The sequence below is a fragment of the Pleurodeles waltl genome, chromosome 7 (assembly GCF_031143425.1).
Source record: "Pleurodeles waltl isolate 20211129_DDA chromosome 7, aPleWal1.hap1.20221129, whole genome shotgun sequence".
In the NCBI taxonomy this organism is placed as follows: domain Eukaryota; kingdom Metazoa; phylum Chordata; class Amphibia; order Caudata; family Salamandridae; genus Pleurodeles; species Pleurodeles waltl.
Window position 1 is genome coordinate 1,389,507,833 of NC_090446.1, and position 22,882 is coordinate 1,389,530,714.

The 22,882-nt window shown below is 44.9% G+C and overlaps 1 protein-coding gene across 2 annotated transcripts in view; it reads left to right on the top strand.

Annotated features, from left to right (window-relative positions):
• Positions 1–211: 211 nt before the first annotated feature.
• The window catches only part of IRF3 (interferon regulatory factor 3), a 90,328-nt gene continuing 67,657 nt past the window's right edge, over positions 212–22,882 (top strand). The window contains exons 1-2 of one of the 2 annotated variants that reach the window (XM_069200968.1): positions 212–336; positions 14,012–14,231. In XM_069200968.1, the coding sequence (XP_069057069.1) occupies positions 14,067–14,231 (165 nt within the window). In that variant the 5' untranslated portion in view covers positions 212–336; positions 14,012–14,066. Of the gene's footprint in view, positions 404–14,011; positions 14,232–22,882 lie in introns of both variants that reach the window. The other variant, XM_069200967.1, reaches the window with a different exon arrangement.

Sequence of the window (22,882 nt, forward strand, 5' to 3'; positions counted from 1 at the left end):
AATTTGTATTTTTATTTTGACTGTCTCTACATTTTTTCCATGCAGCCTGAAATCTCTGAATGCTAGGTCTGTCTTTCCCCGTCTCTCAGCGTGAGACGCCCCCACATCAGTTCTTGTACTCGGGAGTGGGGAGTCGGGGGTGGAGCCGAGAGTCACGTGGTTCAAAGGAAACGAAACTGTAAGAGGAAAAGCAAGCGCTGTGCGTGAGCCGACTGAGAACACGGACCGGCGGCGAGAGAATGACAAGATACCAGAAGTGCTCCCGCAGAGAATGAGAGACTAGCAAGGACTGAGCGCTGGAGCCGCGGACTGAGAGCTGTACTGGGACGCTGAGAGGTATACCCAGAGAGTGAGCGCCCTGCTAGAGGCAGACGCCCTTTCCCCGGTGTCCATAGCAGGACAGGTAAGATTGAATGGTTCTTCCTGGAGGCAGGCGAGGCTCGCCCACACCGGCAGTTTCCATAGATCTACCTCGGGGCCCAGTCTGTACTTCTGAAACTTTTGTTTGCAGTCGGTTCGCAGGCTGCGCCATGACAAGTGCACATTTTAGGAATATTAAATTGCTCAGTGGGTTGAGAGGTCGTCGCGGGGTACTACGTGTAACCCCAAGTTTAGAGGCATAAATCCTGACAGGCCCGGCTCCGCATTTTATCATCTATTATCGCAGTATCTGGACGCCTCTGGGTTTAAGCGCTGCACGAAATATTGTTCCTATGCCCGTTGAGGTACAGTGTTGTGTGTGTTTCACTGTTCAGACGGGCGAGATAGCGCCTCCGACCCAGTGCTTAATTTGAACGTAAAAAGGTGCCGGTGCCCAAAGCCCTCCTCTTAAATTCACGGCTGCAGCAATTAAATGTTTGAACACGGAATACCGAGGCGGCGTAATCCTGAAGCCATCTCGGGCCTCTTCAATCCATATAAAGCCAATCCCTGCCCCTTCAGTTTACTCTTGCAGCTTTCTACTTTCTCCCTTTGTTATGCTTTTTCGTTTTTCCCCTCCCTCCGTCTATCCCAAATGTGTCTTTTGCTCACAGCAAATGCTTGAGGCAGAATATAAGACCCGGCCCTCAAAAATAAGTGCTGGTGCTCAGCACCGGAAACAACAAGCACAAATTAAGCACTGCTCCGACCGCACTTGTTCACGGACAGCCCTCAAGTGCGGTAAACTCGGAGCCGGGCGGTTCTATAATGCGGGCATAACATACACCTTACAGAAGCTTGAAGTTGCCACTGTTGGGTGTCGTCAGAGGAAACTGTGTATATTATCTGTAATATGATGGCTGGAATTGCTTATTGTATAATATCGGATATTTTATTGTCGTGGCTTTATATCTATACGTGTGATCTTTCAGCTGAATTGTTTATAAAAGCTATGAATTGTTCTCAAACGTAATAAAAAAAGAAATACATCACCACGTCCTAGGAATGGACCCCTTTCTTAGTGTTTATAACCATTGCACACCAGTAGCTCTGGTGGCGGGTGTCTCTCAAAATCTGTGGGCCCTTGCACTAAAGTTTTAGCGAATTAAACAGTGGTTTATGCGATCGCTGTGGCATACAAGTCCCCAACTTCCTCGGTTATCAGTGTGAGTATTCGGTGAGAATATTGTGTTTTTCTTATCACCCTGGTAAAATATCATGGCCAAAATACTGCCCAACAGAATATTGTGAAGGTAAACTTATATAGTTATGTATAGATTTACTGCTATGAACTCCACTTGTAGGCACCACATTTCCTAAAGATGCATGGATGTGGACTTATGAATAGTTCCCATATATACTTACCTGCGTGACATTCTGGTTGTCGATATTTTGGCAGAACGATGTTTTTTCTTCTCATGTTCTGACACACAACCACCATCTTGGAAATGAGGGCCGTGTTGTGGACTGGCCTCAAGGCCCTGATTACCAGTTAGCGATTATCGGAATGCAACAAGTATCGCGTGCAATAAAAACCAACAGCTTGGTGTTCGATATTCGTCGGTCGCGATGATTATTGCCTGTAATATTTCTTTTGGGGGGGAATAACATGCGTATTTCTGTGCTTACTGCGCCTAAATCCACAATATTTCAACCAATATCCCGACCGGTTTGTAATTATGGCCTAGGGGTCTGCTCTTTTAGATACGCGTGATTAAAACAACGTATTTGTGTTTGCGAAAGCTTATAGATACCTACAAAAATGATCTGTGCAGAACTCGGCGGTAGTCACGTTAGGTTTCCGCTCTGGACATTGCTTGGCAGGGTTTCTGTTACGCCATCCCAAGGATTTTTAGTGAAAGTGCTTTGTGTCAAGATGGTGGCCTCCTTCAGTTGCCCGCCGTATCTTGTGTTCAGAAATGCGTGGCACCCGAGACGACCACGCTGCACGGCCAGTGGCAAGGGAGAGACCAATTTCCAAAAATATATAGCTTTGTGCTCCGTGTGTTTTGATTGGTAGATCCTGGGGAGCCCAGGCAGTATTTCTGTCCTATCAACTGCATGGTGAGTAAGAAAAACTTGCAGAACCAACATGACTCACCCCATCATGTAATGACATTGGTGTTGCCAGATCCCTCTGTTTGTAGTCCGCCCCAACCGAGTAGCCCTGCAAGAATGTGATTAATTCGACTGGGTCAGGTTGTACGCCCTGCTGACGCCGCCCTATGTTGCCCATACATCTGGGGTGACATGAGACTGCGAGGGGGTAAGACAGCATCACGCACGTGGTCACTTGTGTGTATCTTGTGGCATTGTACTGGTATATATACAAACATTGCATACCTGAGTACATATTGATTTGACTTGTCTGATCCATGCGCGTCAAGCCACCTTGGGCCCGCCTCCTATATCTCTGCTTTTTAGAAATAATTGGTTTTGCATGTTTCTATCAGTCCCAGTAGAGCCTGGCGCAAAACTCCTAACATCCCATTTGCCAAGTTTCCATGCAAACCCTACATTCCAAATGGAGTTGACTTGCCTACTATTTTATTGTGCGCAGGGTCTTATGGGTAAAAAAAGCTCGTGCGAGGCCTGCAGATTACACGTCCTCGCACTTCGTGGATCTCAGCTGTTTAGGCTGTAGATCTGCCTGGGGCTCTGGACCACATCCAGAAGGCATACAGCTTGCCAAATGTATGTGAAAAGCAAGCAGCCGTTATTAACTTGGCATAGTTACAATTCGGGCTTGTTCTGTTCACCCATGGTATGCCCATTTACACATGAGGGGTACAATGTTTATGGGAAAGAGGGGGAAATGCAGCCTAATAGCACAATTTCTGTTATCCTGTGGCATCAGGGTACCTGTTGGGTCTCATCTCCTATGGTTTCAAGAAGAGGGAGGTAGGGGGCACTTTTAGCCCGGATACAATTTGTAGAAAATTGTAGAAAAAAAGTTATAAAGATTTAAACGCAAGATGGCAAGAATACATTTTAGGGCCGGGGAACATATATATCAGTCACGTGGTTAAAAACAAGATTCTTTAGAACAGGCAAAGTATGCTGGGCTAGTATGGAGAAGGTTGGTATATAAGGGTAACTATGCCCAGACCTGTGTCCCGACATTATTTTAATATATTGAATTTTCTGTAACTTATTCAAACATTCCTAATTGGAAAGAAGCCTCGAGCTTTATTGCTCTGTTCTTGAAAAACACTTTTGGAACGGGCAGCACTTGTTAGGCTTGTACGAAGTAATGTGAGATGCAGAGCTGGACGGGTGCACGTCTAGTGTCTCTTAATAAAATGTATTGAACCTCCTTGAGCGTTCTGCACTCAATGTCCGGTAGAGAACACTGTTTATAAAACTTTGTCAAGTGTTAAAAGGCCAGTGGCAGACATTCCACAATATGAAAAAGAACCTTAGCAAACAAAGAATGAGATACTAATGGAAGGAGAAACTGACTTGCTGATGATCATGCCACCAAATTACAGATCGTATACAGAGTTTCCTCTGACGACACCCCACAGTGGCAGCTTCACGCTTCTGTACGATGTGTTATGCCCACATCACAGAACCGCCCGGCTCCGAGTTTACCTCACCTGAGGGCTGTCCATGAGCAAGTGCGGCCGGAGGCGCTATCTCGCCCGTCTGAAAGGAAAAACACACACCACAACATCCGCATCCGCAAAGGTGCCATCGCAGCGCCTCAGAGAATGGATCTCTGGAGGAGGCTGTTCCCTCTTAAGTAGCCACACCAGTAGATGCCCTGATTTCTTGCCTTCACAGGGAAATAACTGGCGATTATTCACGCCGCACCAATTGGTCCAGTCTATCCCAGCTCTCCCCTAATGCCCTAATCCCCTAGTGACTCTCGTAGAGATCCCCAGGCGGAAACAGCCCGCTGGAGTGTCGCCAGTCGCCCCTCCTCCTCGAGCAGCCGGGCCTCTAAGTGACGCCTGGTGCCACCAATATGTGCCAGGCACTCCCCTCGTGCCACAACTTTCGGTGCGTCCTATTCTGTACTCCTGCGTGACGTAGTTGGCCAGTTGGAGTCAAAATTGCCCGCAGTCACCACCCTAAGTTCCTCGCGAAACAGCAAATCAGTAAGTGCCTCTGGTCTGAGCCACCACAGGGGCCAGGGGCACTGAATGACGTACACCCCCGCCTCCAAAAGCAGAGGTGCGTGGTCCGAAAGGAACCCACCCAGTATCTGCACCACCTCAGCGGCATCATCTCCCATGACTAAGAACCCGTCTAGGCGACTAGAAGTATCATGGGCCGGGGCATAGCAGGTGTATTCTCTGACATCAAGGTGTGTTGTGCACCAGACACCCAAGTGGCTCACCTGGTCCATTACCGCACGCAGTGCAGTCACCATATTTGGTTTAGTACCCAACCTGGAGGGTGGTGATCCCAATCACCCTCCAAGACGCAGTTAAAATCTCCTGCCCAAAGGAGGGGGGGTTAGAAGGTAGGGGAGAAGCTCCCACCCCAGGGCCAGATAGAATGTCCAGTCATATGTGTTGGGCGCATAAACGTTCAGCAAGCGCAGCTCACGTCCATCCAACAGGCCACACAAAAGGAGGTATCTACCCTCAATATCTGCTTTAATATTTCTCATCCAGAAGGGCACATGTGGAGCCACCTGTATGGAGACACCACAAGCTTAGCTGGAATATGTAGCGGAATGAAACTGCCACCTCCATCTCCTCTGTACCTTCTGTGCCTCGCTCTCTAAAATCTGACTTTTCTGCAGTACAGCGATCTGTATTCTCTGCCTCCCGAGGTATGTTTGGATTCTGTATCTCTTCACATAGGAGTTAAAGCCCCGCACATTCCATATCACCATCTTTATAAGTGTAGCCCTAAGGACCTGTGCACCGTACTGACCCCCACAGCCCGCCCCACCCCACCCCACCCCACCGTCCCTCTGTGTACCGCTGCTGCAACATAAAAACATGTTAAACGAATAGAACAACCTGACCCACCCACCGGGTAAACACTGCAGAACAACTTGTGCCTCCCCAGTCATTGCAATCATGTGGTATTCCCCCCCCCCCAATCAAACTCACTCCACCATAAATGATCCACTCCTCTAATTACACAAACACTACAGTCAACTCTCAACAACAGTGGCATAGATGGAGAGCAGGAGCCTGGGGACCGCAGTTGGTTACAGTCACTAGGTCCAGCCTAGCCCCCAATGCGCACTCTCAACAGACCAAGAGCACGCACTCACTGACTACACAGCCAAACTCCCCTTCATACTGCTCCTATATACAATTTCAAGAAAAAAACGATATAATGGAAAAATAATCCTCCCAAAAGAGATAGAGAAAGGGGGGTGAAGCCCGGCCCACTCCATTGAATCTAGTACTGTTGATTCCCAAGCCACATCCAATCATCTACGCTACTAGTATAATGGCAATATAAACTCACTCCCCCACCTCCTCCCCCCGGCCACCAACGGGTCCCATGTCCCATCATGGGGTTAGTCGCCAGGGCAGTCACCAAACATCAAGTTCAATCCTCTCCCTGGTCACGAGTCTCTTCCACCACATCTACTGCACTGGCATCCCAGGCCATCACCGCCTCCACTAATGCCATTGCCACCTCTTGCTTCAACCTCTGTTGCTCCAAATCCAATGTTCCATACCATCTGACCACCACCGAGAGGGGCATCTGGGGTCTCTGCCGCTCCTTCTTCTCTGCTTTCCCAGCTGTTGTGAGCGGCGCCACCCCTCTGTCCCACCACCAGATCTACGAGGAGATGGCCCCGGGATCCTGTTGCTGCCATAGATCTCCAGCCAGTCCCACACTGCTTCTGGGCCGGTGAAAAGATGTGACTGCTCATTGTGTACTACTTTGAATTTCGCCAGGTATAGTAGCATATAACGGAGTTCCATAAGTCTCAGCTTCTGTTTGAACCCCCCAAATGTCTGGCACGGCTGCTGCACCTGCCTTGTATAGTCTCGGAAGATACAGATCACATGATTCTCGAATCTGGGGTCTCCGTCCTGACGTACCGCTCACAGGATAGCATCTTTGTGTCTATAATTAAGCACCTTTGCAATGACTGTGCGGGGGTCCCAGCTGGGAGCTGTGGCACCAATGGGCGGTGAGCTCTCTCAACCACAAAGCAGGTAGACAACTGGACTGAGGGTAACATTGTTGCTATCCATTGATCATGAAAGAGTTCCGAAGTCTGACCCTCCACATCCTATGGAGAGCTGACAATTCGGAGGTTACAGCGGTGAGAGCAGCCCTTCACATCCCGGTCCAAACCTCCAGTGTGATCCTCCAGGTCGACAGGGACTCCAACGCTGCTTGCAAAGAGGCCACCTCACCCCAATTGAGTTGGACACTGTGTCTCCAAGGCGTGTTCCTAGTTGCCCTGCAGTGGAGGGTTTAGCACAGTACTGGACCCTGGAGCCGTGAATTGGTCCATCTTGGTTGTCTGAGCCCCTGTCTGCAGCCCATCCATCCCCCAGGGAGGCAAGTCGCAGAGTAACGTGGGCCACGAAAAGGGCCCTATTGGCAGTCAAGTGGGCAGAGGGCTATTTGAAATGTACAGGCAGGCACCAACAGCAGGGAAACAAAGCAAGGGGAGGCCCAGACATGGAGTCCGCAGCATGCTTCGTCCCACCTGCTTCCCCATGAGCGAGCACTGTGTAGTGACGGATAATGCCCGCAAGGTGCCCCTGCGCGATCACTGTCAACCCAGCAGGTAATAGTGGTTTTTCTGCTGCCCCCCCCCCCACTGGGTTAGGGCTCTAGATCGGCAGTATACCCAAAGGTTCCACAGTCTCCCCGTCCTGGCAGCCCCAGCCAAGCACCACCTCACCAACAGCAATGGAAGCCCCGCGTGGGAGGTGCGGCCTGTGGGCAAGTTCACAGCTCACAGAGGCGTGAAGTATTGTTTCTTACGCCAAACATCAGGCACATGTCACATTGGTGGCTGATGAACTTCCAACCGATGGAATATGAATACAATGAACAAGCGAGTAGTCAAAGGAATAAGTTTAAGGGCTGAAATTATGATATTGGCGGTGGGGAGTCGATTCCATTCATTCCGGATCTTAATAAGTTGTGGAAAGTGGTCGCTCTCTGTGCGTTGTTGGATCCTATATGCTTAGACCAGTGGCAATGCGATTTCATTTTTTAATGTAAAGTCGATGTTGGATTTTTTTGTGCCACTTGAAAAGGTTACTTGTGCGGATCATAACTCGATCTCATTTCCTCTTTGTATGCACCCCATCTGATTAAATACCCACACCACTCGTCATAGAGGTTCATATACCATTTTTTTTTTCATCTGAAGAGCTCCCTCCATGCGGGTCATAGTGCACCCTGATACCCTAACCTGACGCCCGCATGAGGACGAGCCCTACCTTGAAGCATACCACCTTTTGGTGAGTGAAAGCTTTTTTCTTTAAAACACATAAGATGCACACTTTATGAAACTTTTTAGAGACATATACCCTGCTCTGGGGTAATCTTTGTTATTCGCTGTAGTCCTCCATAAAGTCCTTGACCTAAGACTTAAGGGTATACTTTCATTTCTTTAGAATAAGCTTTCAGTAACAGTACTTTAAGAATAAACCCATCCACAGCCCGCTGTATGCCATGCCAATCTTTGCCACTCCTATTCACTGTATGCCACACCACTCCAATCCATACAGTGCCACTCTACCCCACTCCCCTCCACACAATGCAACTCATCCCTGTGCCACTCTTGTCTGCCACTCTGCTCCAATCCACGACACTCTATACTGCACCACTCTACTCTATTTCACACTGTGCAAATCACTCTACTTCACTACACTCTGCTCCATTCCACCCTATGCCACTTCACATCACTCCACTCTAGACCAATCCATTCTACCACGCACTACACCATTCTACTCTACGCCACTACACTATACGCCACTGCACTCTATTCCACTCTGCTGTACTCTACTCCACTCTTCTCCTCATCAATCCACTCTACTCTACCCTGTGGCATTCCACTCTGCTGTATGCCACTTCACTCTACACAACTTCACTCTACACAACTTCACTCTACACAACTTCACTCTACACAACTTCACTCTACACAACTTCACTCTACACCACTTCACTCTACACCACTTCACTCTACACCACTTTACTCTACACCACTTTACTCTACACCACTTTACTCTACACCACTTTACTCTACACCACTTCACTCTACACCACTTCAATCTATGCCACTTCACTTTATGCCAGTCCAAGACACTCTACTCCACTTCACGTAACTCTGCTCTACACCACTGTTCACTATGACACTCCACCCCACCCTATGCCACTCCACACCACTCTACGTCTTGGCACTCTACTCTGCTCCGCTCCACTCTGCTGTACAACATGGCTAAAAGAAATGGGCAAAGCCAATAGCTCTTGGATAGGTGAAACTTATTGGCTTTGCCAATGCTTGTTTTAGATTTGTCCTGTAATGCTGCTTTTGCCGTTCATGGCAAATGTTTTGTATACTATATTTACTCTAAGGGACTTTGGGAAACCTCCTTCAGGCATTTGCTTCTTTGGCACAGCAATCTTCAGCCTTTGGATTGAGAGACTATCAATCACATCTTGGACCAGCCTGTAGGACCATTTTAGCCTCCCCTTCTTTCTTTTGGCTGTTTGGGTGTGTACTTCTGCCTCAACTGGAATGTATGTAGGACTTTTTTACATCCTAAAATACGCTCTTTTATCACACATTTAATTCTTTATCTTATCCATGCATTTTAGACACAAAGCAACCAGTTTTAGGTCTTGTTTTTGACATCATAGTTGCAAAACAAATCTATTAGTTACAATGTACATGGAGTGGACTTTTAGTCTGGCATTTTCAACCACTGGCTTCTTCAAACAGCCTCTTTCAGCCTTTGCCTCGAGGCTTTATCAATCACATCTTAGCTTAGCCCAATTGAGTATTTGTCTCTCACCTACTGCTTGTGGCTGTTTGGGTGTATCCTTCCATCTCAACTTGGTGATTGTATTGAACTGTATGAGGAACTACTTTACAACTTTAACTGTCTTTGGTTTCACCTACTGACTCCCCCATGTGTCTTTAATGTGTGTGCATGAGTGTCTCAAACCAAGACTTGTTGGGTTTGACAATGCTTGTTTCACTTGATTTTCTCTAAAGTAAGCAGGGATTTTTTAGGTGTGGCTTGACAGTATAGCTATCGCCGTAACATATGTCATCACCTGAGTTATCAGGAGTACAGGTGAGAGCGGGGTTAGGCTCCACCACATGTTGGTTACCCTGAGTAAGTTTTTGATTGGACAGATGTTCTGTGCTCTTGCTTAAAAACAGTGCCCGTGTTACACAATTAACCATGTTTGTATGCTTATGGTCAACATATCAGGGCTCAGTTGATTATGTTGTCAAGGTTATAGACCAGGTTTATTTGTTATGATAAACACAATAGGCTTGAAGTATCTATAGTGAAAACCATGTTTAAGTCCATAAGCCTCTAAGAATGTTGGTTTACTCTGTATTAAAGCCTGCATAGGAGTATTTTGTTACATGAAATCTCAGATTACTGTAGGCAGGGATTTTAGTGTTCTGTACCCCCACTGCCAAACCTTTGGGATAGAGTATTGGCATGATGGTAATCCTTGTTAGAGCTTCAAAAGAGGGCTAGTATTTTTCTTTGCCAACTGTAATTTTATATACATTTTAAGACTGTATGTCTAATGGTTGCTTTGTGAGAAAGCTTACGTTTAAAACAATGGCCCGAAGTGGTTATGGTGAAAAGCCAATGAAAAGTGCTATAGGCCGTATTGGTTCAATGGAAAATGTTATATCTGATGCCAAAGGTCTAATGTTTATTATGAATAGTTATGAGTAGACCTGGCTTATATATTGTGAAAAGTGTTTGTTAAAGTTAATAGGCTTGTAATGATAGATTGTTATCACACTATATTACAGGCTGTAGGCAAATGTTTTGTTACACGAAATCTTGTAGATCACTATAATCAATACATTTGATGTGGGGAGTTCTATATAATTTTACTGACGGTAATTGTGTACATATTTGGGATTTTACAACAGTGTGCATGATGACTGCCATCTTATTCGCACTCCTGGGAGGCCTGCTTTGGTTATGGTGTCAAGTCAATAGTAAAGGCTAGATGCCTTATTCCTTAATTGGGAAAAGTCATGTCAGGTTCCATTAGTTTGATCAGTTTATTATGACAAGTTATGACAGTGCCAATAGGCCTGGTTTGCCTCTTGTGAAAAGGATGTGTTAAAGGCAATAGGCTTTTAAGGGTGTATTGCTATTACACAGAGCTAGAGCCTGTGGGCAGGTATTTTGTGATGTGGAATTTCACAGATTACTCTATCAGGCAGGTATTTTGGTGTAGGTGACTGTTTTGCTTCACTAATGAACGAGCTAAAACACTCATGCACTGAAGTGAGTGTCTGGGGCATGTTCTGGACAAGGAAGGATCTTGCAAACACTTGAGACTTTTCTTTGAAGTTTGTCAACTTCAAAAGCAGAACTGGGAATAAGAAGAAGACCCAAAGCCCCAGACTTTTAGAATCTTTCTGGAATCAAGAGGAACCTCTGCCCAGGAGAAGAGCTGAAGGAGGAGTACTGTCCCTTTGCTGTGTTGCTTTGGTGGACTGGTCTGCAGTTGCTGCTTCTGCCTGAAAAGAGTGCAAAGGGTGAACTTTGCTGTGTGTCCTGCTTGAGAAAATTCTCCAAGGGCTTGGAGTAGAGCTTGCCTCCTGTTGGAAGTCTCGGGACGCCAAAGACTTTAGTTTCCTTGACCTGCAGCACTGGGAACTGTGTGTTTTGTGCTGTTCAAGAGAACCCACTGCAACGCCGCCAACCACGCTGCTGGCCTGCACCGTGACCTGCTGACGCCACACGGAGTCGTGTTGCCTCACTACGCACCGCGACCCTGGTCTCACCGACGCTGTCATTGGACAACTTCACCGAGCCGCTGCTTGCACCGCGACCTGTGGGCCCCGCACTCCGGTATCGCCTGCTCACACCGCAGCCTGCGCATCCCCGACAACGACGCTCCTGCTGACACCGGCGCCGCTGCCTGCACCGTGGCCTGTGGAGACCGCTCATGAGGTACACGATGCACCGCCCCGCACCGCAGCCCCGGTCCACCGACGCCAGCAACATTGACTCCTGTGTAGTCACGAGGCATCCTGCCTGCACAGTGGCCTGTGGTCACCGCTCGTGAGGGTCTCAAAGCACCGTCCCTTCCCTCACCACTGGCTTGGGCCTACCGACGACAGCGCTTCAGCAATGACGCCGCTCCTGCCTGCACCGTTACCTGTGGACACCGCACGTCGCACCGCCCCACTTCACACCGCAGCACTGGTCTAACCAACGCCGCTGGACGCCGTCACTGAGTCGCTGCCTGCACCGTGACCTGTGGACACCGCACGTTGCATCGTCCTGCTCCGCACCACAGCCCCGACGCCATCCGGGCCGGCGCACCTGACTTCATCAGCCTGGAGTTCGATCTGCAACGCGTGTGGCCTCAAGGGCCCGACGACTCCTGCACGGACTCCGGAACTGACACCGCGACGTCAGTGACACCGCTCTCCGGAGCTCACCGCGAGGATCACGATGCTCTGCAAATCCAAGGTACTGTTTGCGGGTCTTCCCGACACCGTAGCTGGCCCGCAACGCCACGGCCGGCCTGAACTTTTGGTTTTGTTGATCACGACGCCCTCATAGCCCCAGGTGGAGCTATTGACTTCAAGGAACTGTAGTTTTGAGTAAATCTTGCAGAATTCATATTTTTCTTACTGTATGCTGGATTTTTATCGTATTTGGTCTTGTTTTATATAGATAAATATTGGCTATTTTTCTAAAACTGGTGTGGTGTCCTTTTGTGGTATTTTCACTTATTACTGTGTGTTATGTGCAAGTGCTTTACACATTGCTTCTGAGATAAGCTTGACTGCTTGTGCCAAGCTACCAAGTGGGTGAGCAGGGGTTATCTGAGCGGGTATCTCCCTTATCCTGACTAGAGTGAGGGTCCCTACCTGGACAGGGTGCAAACCGACTGCCAACTAGAGACCCCATTTCTAACACTCCCTGAACCAGAATACAAGTAGATTAGGGCCATTTTCGTCTTGATAAGGGATCAACAGCCAGGTATAGCTTTATTCAAGGGGCACAGCGTGCAGGGGACCCACATCTGGGCATAACCTTTTGCCTTTAGGCATCAACTGCAACAATCCCAAGAAGATGGATAGAATGCTTGAATTAATCTCAGCCACTGGCAGTCACTCGGGCCACATCAAAATCCATCATTTTCACCCACAATGCCACCTCAGTTGGGCCCAGCCATATGCTTATCATTTTTGACCCTGCTCCAAGGGGACAGTCCAGCTCGAACTGCCAAATCAGATCTTCCCTGAACTGGCATACAAACAACCTAGGATGTGCTTTGTCCTTATAAGGGCTCATCACCCAGGTCTAGCATGATTCCAGTGTCACAGGGAGCACGTGACCTGTCTGGGCATATTTTTCACACTTAGGGCGCCCACTGCAATGACAACAAAGTGATAGATGGAATGCTTGAATTAATCTCAGTCACTATCAATCGCTCTGGGACGCATCCTAATAATTCTTTTTCCCCTCATCATGGCAACTCAGTTTGGACTCCGACACATGCAAATCAGTCTTGACACTGCTCCAATAGGAACCGTCTAGCCTGAACTGCCAAGCCAGATCCTCCCTGAACCAGAATACACACAACCTAGGACTGGTTTTGTCCTGAAAAGAGCTCATCAGCCAGGTATAGCTTGATTCCAGAGACAGTGAGCACAGGACCCACGTCTGGGCACACCTGACGTACTTAGGGCGAAACCGGTTCTAGGTTGAAAATGGAGTGGTCATTAAGGTTGCAGGTTCATACTAGAGGCCTGACAAATGCATTTAAAAATTAAGGTTGAATGTGAAACTGTATAAGCAACTGAATATTGGTGATAAAAGGAACAAAAACTGGTGAATATTCCCTAGACCCTAAAGAGAACATTTTGCCATTTCCTCAGAGTTTGGGCAAGACCCCTGGGAGTGTGATATAACGCTCCTGAAATGTCGTCATGAATTTTCTGCCAAAGAAGCTGTAACAAGGGTATAGTAATGAGTAAGATTTGAGTAGAGTACCAGCGTGCGCCTGCTTCATGTTGTGCCTGCAGTATTTTTGTAGGAGGAAAACATAAAGGATATTTATGGTATTACCTGTTTTTTCTTTTTTACTGTTGATGGTAATAAGCTGAGCCTTGCACCAGACCAGGGTAGATTGTAATTGCATAATACCATCGGTGCTAGGCAGGGGAGCTGTACTTAGAGCAGATCGAATATGTGTAATGCTGTGCACTCCAGGATACCTCACATGAAGGACCTGAATTACTGAACCATAGTAAACCAGCAAGATTCTGTCAGAGTTAAAATTCTATGTACAATGCACTGGATGCTTTTCGGGTCTGGGGTTTTGGGGGCTTCGTAATAAGAGCACCATAGGTAGGACCTAGAATAAGTGATTCTGACTCACACTCTCCTTGTATTCCTTGAATTAGATCTGCACAGCCAGCTTTTACTGTCGGATTTTGAACCAAGTCTCCTCTTCCCATCATGACCTCCCAGAAACCCCTCATCATCCCCTGGTTAAAGAGGCAGATCGATAACTCGGAGTACCCCGGCCTGACCTGGGTGAACCACGAGCACACGCGATTCCGCATCCCCTGGAAGCACGGCCTGCGCCATGACAGGTCTGACCAGGACTTCAAAATCTTTGAGGTAAAACTACTTGGATTGCTTGCTGTGGAGGCCATTGGCTCTGTGCTTGTGTCTGTTTGATCATTGGAGATGTGTGGCGAGGTCAGGGGTTTAGAAATAACCATATTGTTCCAACCTTATCAGGAAATGTCCATACTGTTCCAACATTATCATGAAAGTGCTGATGTGGGCTAACTTTGCTTCACTGGCGATAGCTCTGTGGCAGGGCTCTGTTGCCTGTTAACCTGTCAACCTGTCATGATGTTTCACTGTCAGCAAAAAAGGAATACACATATTTGGACCCTCTTCATCGTTATTCTGTGACTGGAAATTGATCACCTCATTGGTAGTAAAATTACGTGGCCAACACTCATTTGCGGGTGGTTGGTCCCTTTCTGTATTGCTACAGACGAGCTAAAATGATAGAATGGAATGCTGCCCAGCGTAATTACAAGTGACTGAGATTAAATCATTAATTGCATCTTTCAAAGGTAGCAGTGAGTGAACATCCCTAAGTAGGAGGGGTAAGCCCGGAGATGTCGGTCCTAAATGTCCTTGTGACACGACTCAAGTTTTACCTCACTGATGAGGCCCTGTAGGCTGAAAGTAATATGGGGTTTACGTGTGTGCCTGTTCAAAGGGGACCTGGTCTAGTGGTTTGGTGTGGGCTGCTCCTTGTGGGGAAGGCCAAGACTGATTTGCATATGGTTGGTCCTTGTCTTTAAAGGCACAAAGTGAAAAGAAATGAATTGAATATACCCCAGAGCAGTTACCACTGGCTGAGATTAATTCACACATTCAGACCATCATCGTTTGTGCTGTCAAAGTGATATTTCATCACTCACTTTGCGCTTTCAGTCGACCTGTCCCCAGAGACACTTGCGTAGTTGAGGCTGGTGTTCAGTTTTTGTGTTTTTTTTTTTTTTATGTTCTTCCTTTGCAATTCACTTCTGTCTTTGCAGTATGGGTAGGCTCGTCACCAGGGTATAGTCAGACTGGCTTTCGACTCAGGATTCTTACTGAGCGACATAAACAACATTCACTCCGTGCCAATACCTGTTATTCCCTTTCTATGGAGGAAACGTCCAGATGGGGAAGTGTATGGGAACACTAATTTTATGTTCTTTCATCTCTCCCTTGGTAGGACACACATATAGGGGTCGGCGGCATTCACTCGTAAAGCTCTCTCTTCCCTCTTTTTCTCATTCTCAGCCTTTCTCTCTTACACTCACTCTTTTCCTTCACTCTTCTCCTATCTCTCTTCATGTATCTGTCTCTCCTTATTCTGTCTCCACTTCCTACTCGCTCGCTCTCTCCTTCTTTCTCCTCCTCATCCCTCTTTTCTCTCTCTCTCTCTCCCTCTCTCGTTTCTCTCTCTCGCTGTCTCTCTCTCTCGATGAAGGGAGAGATCCGTCTGTATGTCCAGTCAGTCCTTACCCTGGAGTGAAGGAGGAACATCTCTATTTAGCTATAGGAGTAAAGCCTTCATGACAAGTTAGTCACTGCTCTTTCTAAATATGTTTGCTCAGACCTTACTTTGGAAAAGTGCCACGAGTGGAAAGGGATGCCTGCACAAAGCCTCTGCTTTGAACTTGTCATAGTTGGATTCTTGCTCTAGGCAAGACTGCTGGTTTAGGGATGACAGCACTTTTGTTCGTAGGCGACCAGGCCATTCCCACAACAAGTCACAACTGTCAGCCCAACCTTCCCAGCTCACAAGCAGTACTTCACCAAAAACCCAAACAGTAAAAGTTGATTTCTGGCAGCCTTTACGCATGGACTCTAGAGTGCGACATCTCAGGGGAGTCGTGGTTAAACAGAGAGTATCCCTTTCTCACATGAGCAACATGTCTCAGTCACACACTGGCAATCGGGAAGATGCAGTAAAGTTTTCAATAGGTTTTATCAACAAGACTGCAATCTACTGTAATATGCAGGAGCTGCAATGATCAGGTTAATGAACAATGCAAGAAGCAGAATGGAAAGGATGAGTCATGAATACAAAGACCCCCCCACCATCTTGCAATAACGTAAGATATAAAATAGGCCCTAATACCCTAGCATGATGAACCTAATCTCTAACCTAAAGAAAGCTAGGTGTGATAAACCTAATCTGCCAGTACTACGTCCATGAGAAGAGCCCCCCAACCCTTGTTTCCTTGGAATTAGGTCTCTAGATCAGACTCCGTGGGGACATGAAGGCTGGGTCTGCAGTAAGGCGACGAGTAGCATGGATAGCTTTGATGGTATCTGGTAGGAATTCCTTTGATAACCTTGTCTGCGTGAGATGTATTTATACAGATCTTGTAGGACCCCTGACGCAGGTATGTTGCCAAACAATAAATAAGAAGTCATGCTTGGGGTGGCAATTATATAAAATAATTACCTCCAAAAGTACATTATGTTCCTGTCACAAGTAAGCGGGAAAGGGACATGATGTGAATACCTACGTATCTCACTTAACTTTGACACTGATACTGACGCCTTCACAGAGTGGCACTGATAACGTGAAATCAAAACATCTTCCTAACTATAAACATACCAGTCATCTTGGAAGAAATAATTAAATAAATGTTCCAAAACAGAGCAGGCTATGTAGGTTAAAAGTCACTAGGTGACGGGGGCACAGACTTGCAAGCCAGAAGGTTAGGCAAACTGACTACCATATAAACTAAATAGGATCCACTACACACTGTTTTGATAAGTGAACCGTCCCATGAAGTCTGTATGCTTGTTATGCAGATTCATGTGCTGTACACAGTTGTCAGTGTGTCTTCAGTAACTCACTATATTTATTATTTCTTCAAATGATTTAGTTTCTGTGTAGGGAAGAATCAGGCAGCAGAGTGCACAGCAGGTTTTAGTCATTTGTTTTTGTGGCCGTGTGTCCAACTAAGTTGTATAGATAGGGTTTTGTTAGGTTATCTGCACTGTTTGTTAATGTCTTGATATGGATGTCATGGTTGAGGACAATAACCAGGCGTTTTCCAGGCGATATAGTTTTGGGTGAAATACCCATTTTGTTCAGGTGTTCAGTAGTCCAGTTGGTAGTTTGCAGTATTTTCTTGGAGTAATGGCGAGGAACTCTATCTTCAGCTTCATATTTATATCCATGACTGTGTTTCAAATATGCGGGGGATTTGCATCTTGAAACCGTTTGGACACTACATGTTTAGATACAGCTGGATATTGTCTGTCTACTCATGAAAAGAGAAGCAGTACTTCTGCATAGTTAATCGAATTGTTCAACGTAAAAGTTGAACAGGATGGAAGTCAGAATAGAGCTCTGGGGCACACTGAAAGTCAAAGATGAGTTTTATATATAGAATTCCCATTTTTCACTTGCTGTAAATCATTGGTTCCCAACCTGTGGTCCGGGTTCCTCTAGGGGTCCGCCAAGCCTCCCTAGGGGGTCTGGGACTGCTTAGAAAATTAAGTAATATTAACAGATAAGGGCTAGCTTTCAGGAATGACTCAGTGGGGGGGGTCCCCGGATTCCAATAATTATTCAGTGGGTGTCTCCAGGTTACAGTCATGAGCAAGTGGGGGGTCTACAGAAGTCAAAAGGTTGGGAACCTCTGCTGTAAATGGTTCATGAGGTCACATGGAGCCAGTTCAGAAGAATGTCTTAAAGCCCATACATTTTTACAGAAGAGTGATGCGGATGTTATGATCAATCCTGTCAAACTTGGAGGGCAAGTAGAGCAATCCTCGAAGAGATCTCTTTCCTTTGTTCAGGAGTTTGAGGGAGTCATCTGGAGTAGGCTTGAGTTCATACATTAGCCAAATCTCAAGCTTAACCAGAAAGGTCCCATGAGATGCTTGTTATATGTTCATTTAGTTGGATAGCAACGCATTTCATAAGCACTGGGCATGGGAGGCTAATGATTTGTTTTCTGTTTGGGTAGGAATTCTTGAGCAAAGGTCGAATATAAGGAATTTTGAAATGGTTGAGATGGAGGGATGGCCTTGTCTCAGTGTTTGCGTTTTCAGTGCCTTGTAGAGTGATAGGCACCAAGGTGCATCATTTAGTTAGATGTCCCTGGAGTGAGGTGTTGATCTTTTTTCTAAGCACTGCAATTTTGTAACAAAAAAGGGTAGGAAACTTCTCACCTCCGGCATAGTTGAGGTGGTAGGTTGGAGTGGAAGACTGCCCCTTTCAGATGCTGAAAAGCCAGTTTTAGCTTAATTTAGTTTTTTATAAAGAATACGCTCTAAGCTTTGGACAATAATTCTTGTAAGAATGTCTTTGAGACTCGAGTTATATAAGGATGTCATGAAATCGCTGCTTCCGCCACTATCGCTCAGGTATGCTGTGCTTCTCTCTGTTTGCTCAAAGGGGGTCAACAAGGCAAAGATCCCCTCACACCAAATGAGACTATATTAATAATAAAATCACACTACTGTGCCAGCTGTGCAAAAACTAACAAAACACATATACAAAAATATACAATGTTATTATTAATAAATATGTATGATAATACACACATATACACAAATATCAGGGAAATTAAAAAATAAACACCATATGACATATGTTTAGTAACCCATCTCATTACTCATCATTTAAGGATTGAATAGATCACAGTTCCTTACTTCAAACACATAATGTGAGTAGAGAACTACATTCTCAATATTCATCAACGTGTTTTGGTGGTCTGTCTTGTTAACCACCTTCTTCAGAACAATTGTTTGGAAATTTTCCACACACAGATTCACATCCAGTTATTCACATATAAGAAAGTTTAAAACACCCTAAAAAACAAACATAAAAATATTATAAACATATGTACAACATTATTTGCATTGAAAGCACAACAATTGACCATTAGGTTCGTTCATTATCTCGTACCTTAAACAAGGAGAGCATTCATAATACTTCCAAAACCATGGGTAACAATATCACTACATACACATTTATTGTACCAAGTTTAAAACCTAACTATACAAAAATCCATATCTGATTACAGTAAATGTCAGAGACAGATTACTTATGTCCTTGCACCTATAAATAGACCTATATACTAATCATTTTTAATCTACTGATTATTTAAAAGTATTTCTCCTACAGAAGACCTCGAAGAGCTATGCCTATTAAAAATCATATTAATAACAAAAAAAAACCTTTACATCAGCTCTGGAACTAATATTAAAAGGAATCGGAATACTAATTTACACACCTCTTTACATAAGGCTTTCACTGTTCTAATAATAGGTTATGCCTTCTCAGCTTCACTGGACCTCTTGTAGGGTGTCCACTTTCCTGAAATGGGGTTCTTCCTTCTACACCTCACGAAACATGCCCCATATCTTTGTCTGCTTAAAAAATAAATATGTAAGTTGATAATCATATTAAAATTGCGAATCCTGTTGCTAAAACATTGAACATTTGCTTCTTACCTCAAACTACAGTTCTACTATTGGGATTTCTCTTCTTTCTTTTTTTATGCAAGCCAAACCTTATGTTAGGTCCTGCCCTGAATGTCAAAGAAACACATTTCTTTTAGAAACAAAGTTATGGATGGAGAAATATTTGTATCGTGCCTCGCTGCCAAAGATATTTAGATAGAAATCTGCCATTCCCTCTGGATCAGTCCTGGAAACGGGGACACTGGTCTAAGTAATTCTTACAATTGGAAAACTTAAAACTGTACAGAGATATGTAGAAACAAGTCTATGGTATTTAATTTGGGAACAAAAAATAAGCATAAATCCAACTTTTTACTTCACTAGGAAGGTTGGAGCTTTTCAATGTGGTTTTATTTCTGAAAGACAAAGCAAGATGCTCGCGTCTAGCATATAACTTTCTTTTTTGTTCTTTGTGAATGCTCTCTACGTATCCACACGTGCCAGTGCTTCAGCTGAGGCCGCTGATCCTCCATTCTAGATTTGGGTTGCTGCACCTGTGCTCCTCCCATGAATCAAGCGAAAGATACCAACTTAAATTTTAGCCTCCAAATTCAAATATCATCAAATTTACAGTGTTTTCAATTTCACATTTTGTTTCTCCCATGTATATACTCTATTAGTCTAATATTAATTAATTTTCTATACAATTGTGGCTCCCCAGAGTAAGTGTTGAGGTCCCCGGTCATGGCCCACCGTCCTAAAATCTAAAGGTCATTGAAACCTATTGAATCTATCTGTGCTTTTGACTTAAGCCATATCTAAAGGCTAGCGCCATGGTATCGAAAGCTCCCGCTCAACTTCGAGTCTGAAAGCTACATTTGCTGGCACCCATGCTAGCTAACTTTAGTCTTGAGCAAGACAGAAAGAGTTCTTGATCACAGTCATTGCCCAAAGATGCAACTCTCTCTGCAAAAGAGATTCCAGAAGCCTACAAATATGAGAGACATACAAATAACCTTTATGCAAGCAAATATAGCTCATATGCCTCGAAGTAAAAACAAGGAGAAAAGAGGAACCATGAACCAGGTACCAGCTCCTCACCTCACGTACTGCAGACTGAAGAGCCCGACCCTCACCCTGTGCCACAAGATGGGAACTTGCTGTAAGTACAAGCCTGGTGAGGATAATTTATACAGAGCATGAGTTTCAGACTGCATGAGAAGGCTGCATTCGCCTGAGATAAATTGAGGAAAAAAACTTTCTATACATAACAGCTTAACAGGTGTGACAATTACCCAATTCACTGAACTGGTAAAGATGGAAGGCTGACTTGACCGTACCGAGATGCCAACTGCAGATTACCACAGGCGTCAGTCAGCATTTAGCGCATTGAGCCATCTTGGCATAGAAATGGATGAAGAAGGCAGTAACACCTGCTTGCTAGTAGAATCATTATCTTGTCACAGACGCAGTCAGTACCTTGAAGTGCTTTTTCAGGTTTTCAAACAGTCTTAATAAAATTTTAATTTTGACAGCATCTTTAGATTTTATATCACCCTGATTTGAACAAAAGAATGATCCTACCCCCAAGACTCTGCATATATTCGAGTTCCATATATCTGTTTTTTCGCTTGTCAGCACTGCCAGGAAATGAGCAGTGAACGCAGTTACCACTACATGAACACCCCCAGACAAAGTAAACTAGAAAGTGGATGCGGCAGGTAAAGTCACAGGAGCTTCCATATGTCACTAGACTGTATACCCCTCCACGTTACGATGCAAGTAGATTAGTCACAAAAAGTAAGACATGAAGGAACTCATTTAGTTTCAATTGCGCACATGGATAGAGCTATCATGTCAAGCAGGCATCCAACTGTTTCCTTGGTGCTCGAGTTCCACTCCTCTTGATTTATCCATTAAACACAGGCATAATTATCAGTGACCCTTGATTGAAATAATTTTCCTGGGAAATGAATAGATGAGGTACTAATAACCACACAAATAACAGGCACTGCATAGGCAATGGGAGTTTTACAGAAGAGAACACCATTTTGTAGAGGAACATCACAAGCAAGAAGACCTTCTATGACAGAGAGAGACCATGGTTTAAGAGGTGGTGGTCATCAAAGCATTGATGGCTGTGACATCAGGTCAGGGATAGTTTGAAACTGCAGGATAAAACCACCTCAGACAAAGGTGATCATGCATCATTTAAGGTTACTGGATATAATCTTTAAAGAAACCTAGAAATCACAGTCCAATAGACAACACAATGAAGGAAGATTTTCAAGTAGTCCAGTTATAATAAGTGTCAGCTGTAGATTTGGAGCAAGAAGTATAGCCCAAATACATCCTGATCTCAAACAATGTTGAAACCTTAAGAGCAATGCGCAAGATCTAGTTGTGTTAAACAAGTAGGTTAAGATGGCACATTTCAGGGTTATGAAATTACAAATTGTATTTATGCTGTTGCGGTAGAACTTTATGGCAAACATATGCTAAAGCAACACCTGTTTCTGTTTACTGCTGCTCATGATTCACACAGTTCTTCCACTTTGTGGGATACTGTTCTGCTTGGCATAAAAATAAATCTATACAAATATCTGTCTGTTATATGTGTTAATCTGTTCCGAGAATCTAGTCATATTTACCTTACACTCCCCAATAATTTGAATGCTGTTTTATTTGGGTTGACAGTAAACTTGAATAACTATAGAAGAACTCCCAGATATCAAAAAAATATTCCTGTTAGCAGATATTAAAAACTATAGCTAGATTAGCAATATTTCAGAGAAACCTTCCTACCTTCACAGGCTGGAAAAGCTCATTTCAACCTCATTGTTCCACAGAGTGGATCTAATCTAGATTTGCATGCTGGCCCTCATCCCATGAGCTAATGGTTGGGCTCACAAAATCTTGTTACTATGAATAAAGTTTATTTTTTCATGTTGGCAGTGAGCGAAATCACTGTGACTCAGATGACAACCTGAAGTCATGAATGCTGCACATTGTGTCTGCAGTGTTTATATTCTGTTTTCCTGCTGTGAATTCAGAAGCTACTATGCAGTTCAAAACATTAAGACATCGACAAAAGTTTACATTTTAAGTATTTTGCACAGCTTCAAAAAAGAAAACAACATTGGGACATCTAAAGACACTTTTTTGGGGCCCAGAGACTTTTCAGCAGCTCATGTGCTGGAGACTTAGGAATTCTGTAATTCAGTAGGTCGCATAGTTATTTGCTGTGCTATACATCACGTTTATGCTCTGCTTATCTGTATATAGACTATGGGTATCATTACGAGTCTGGCGGTCTACTGACA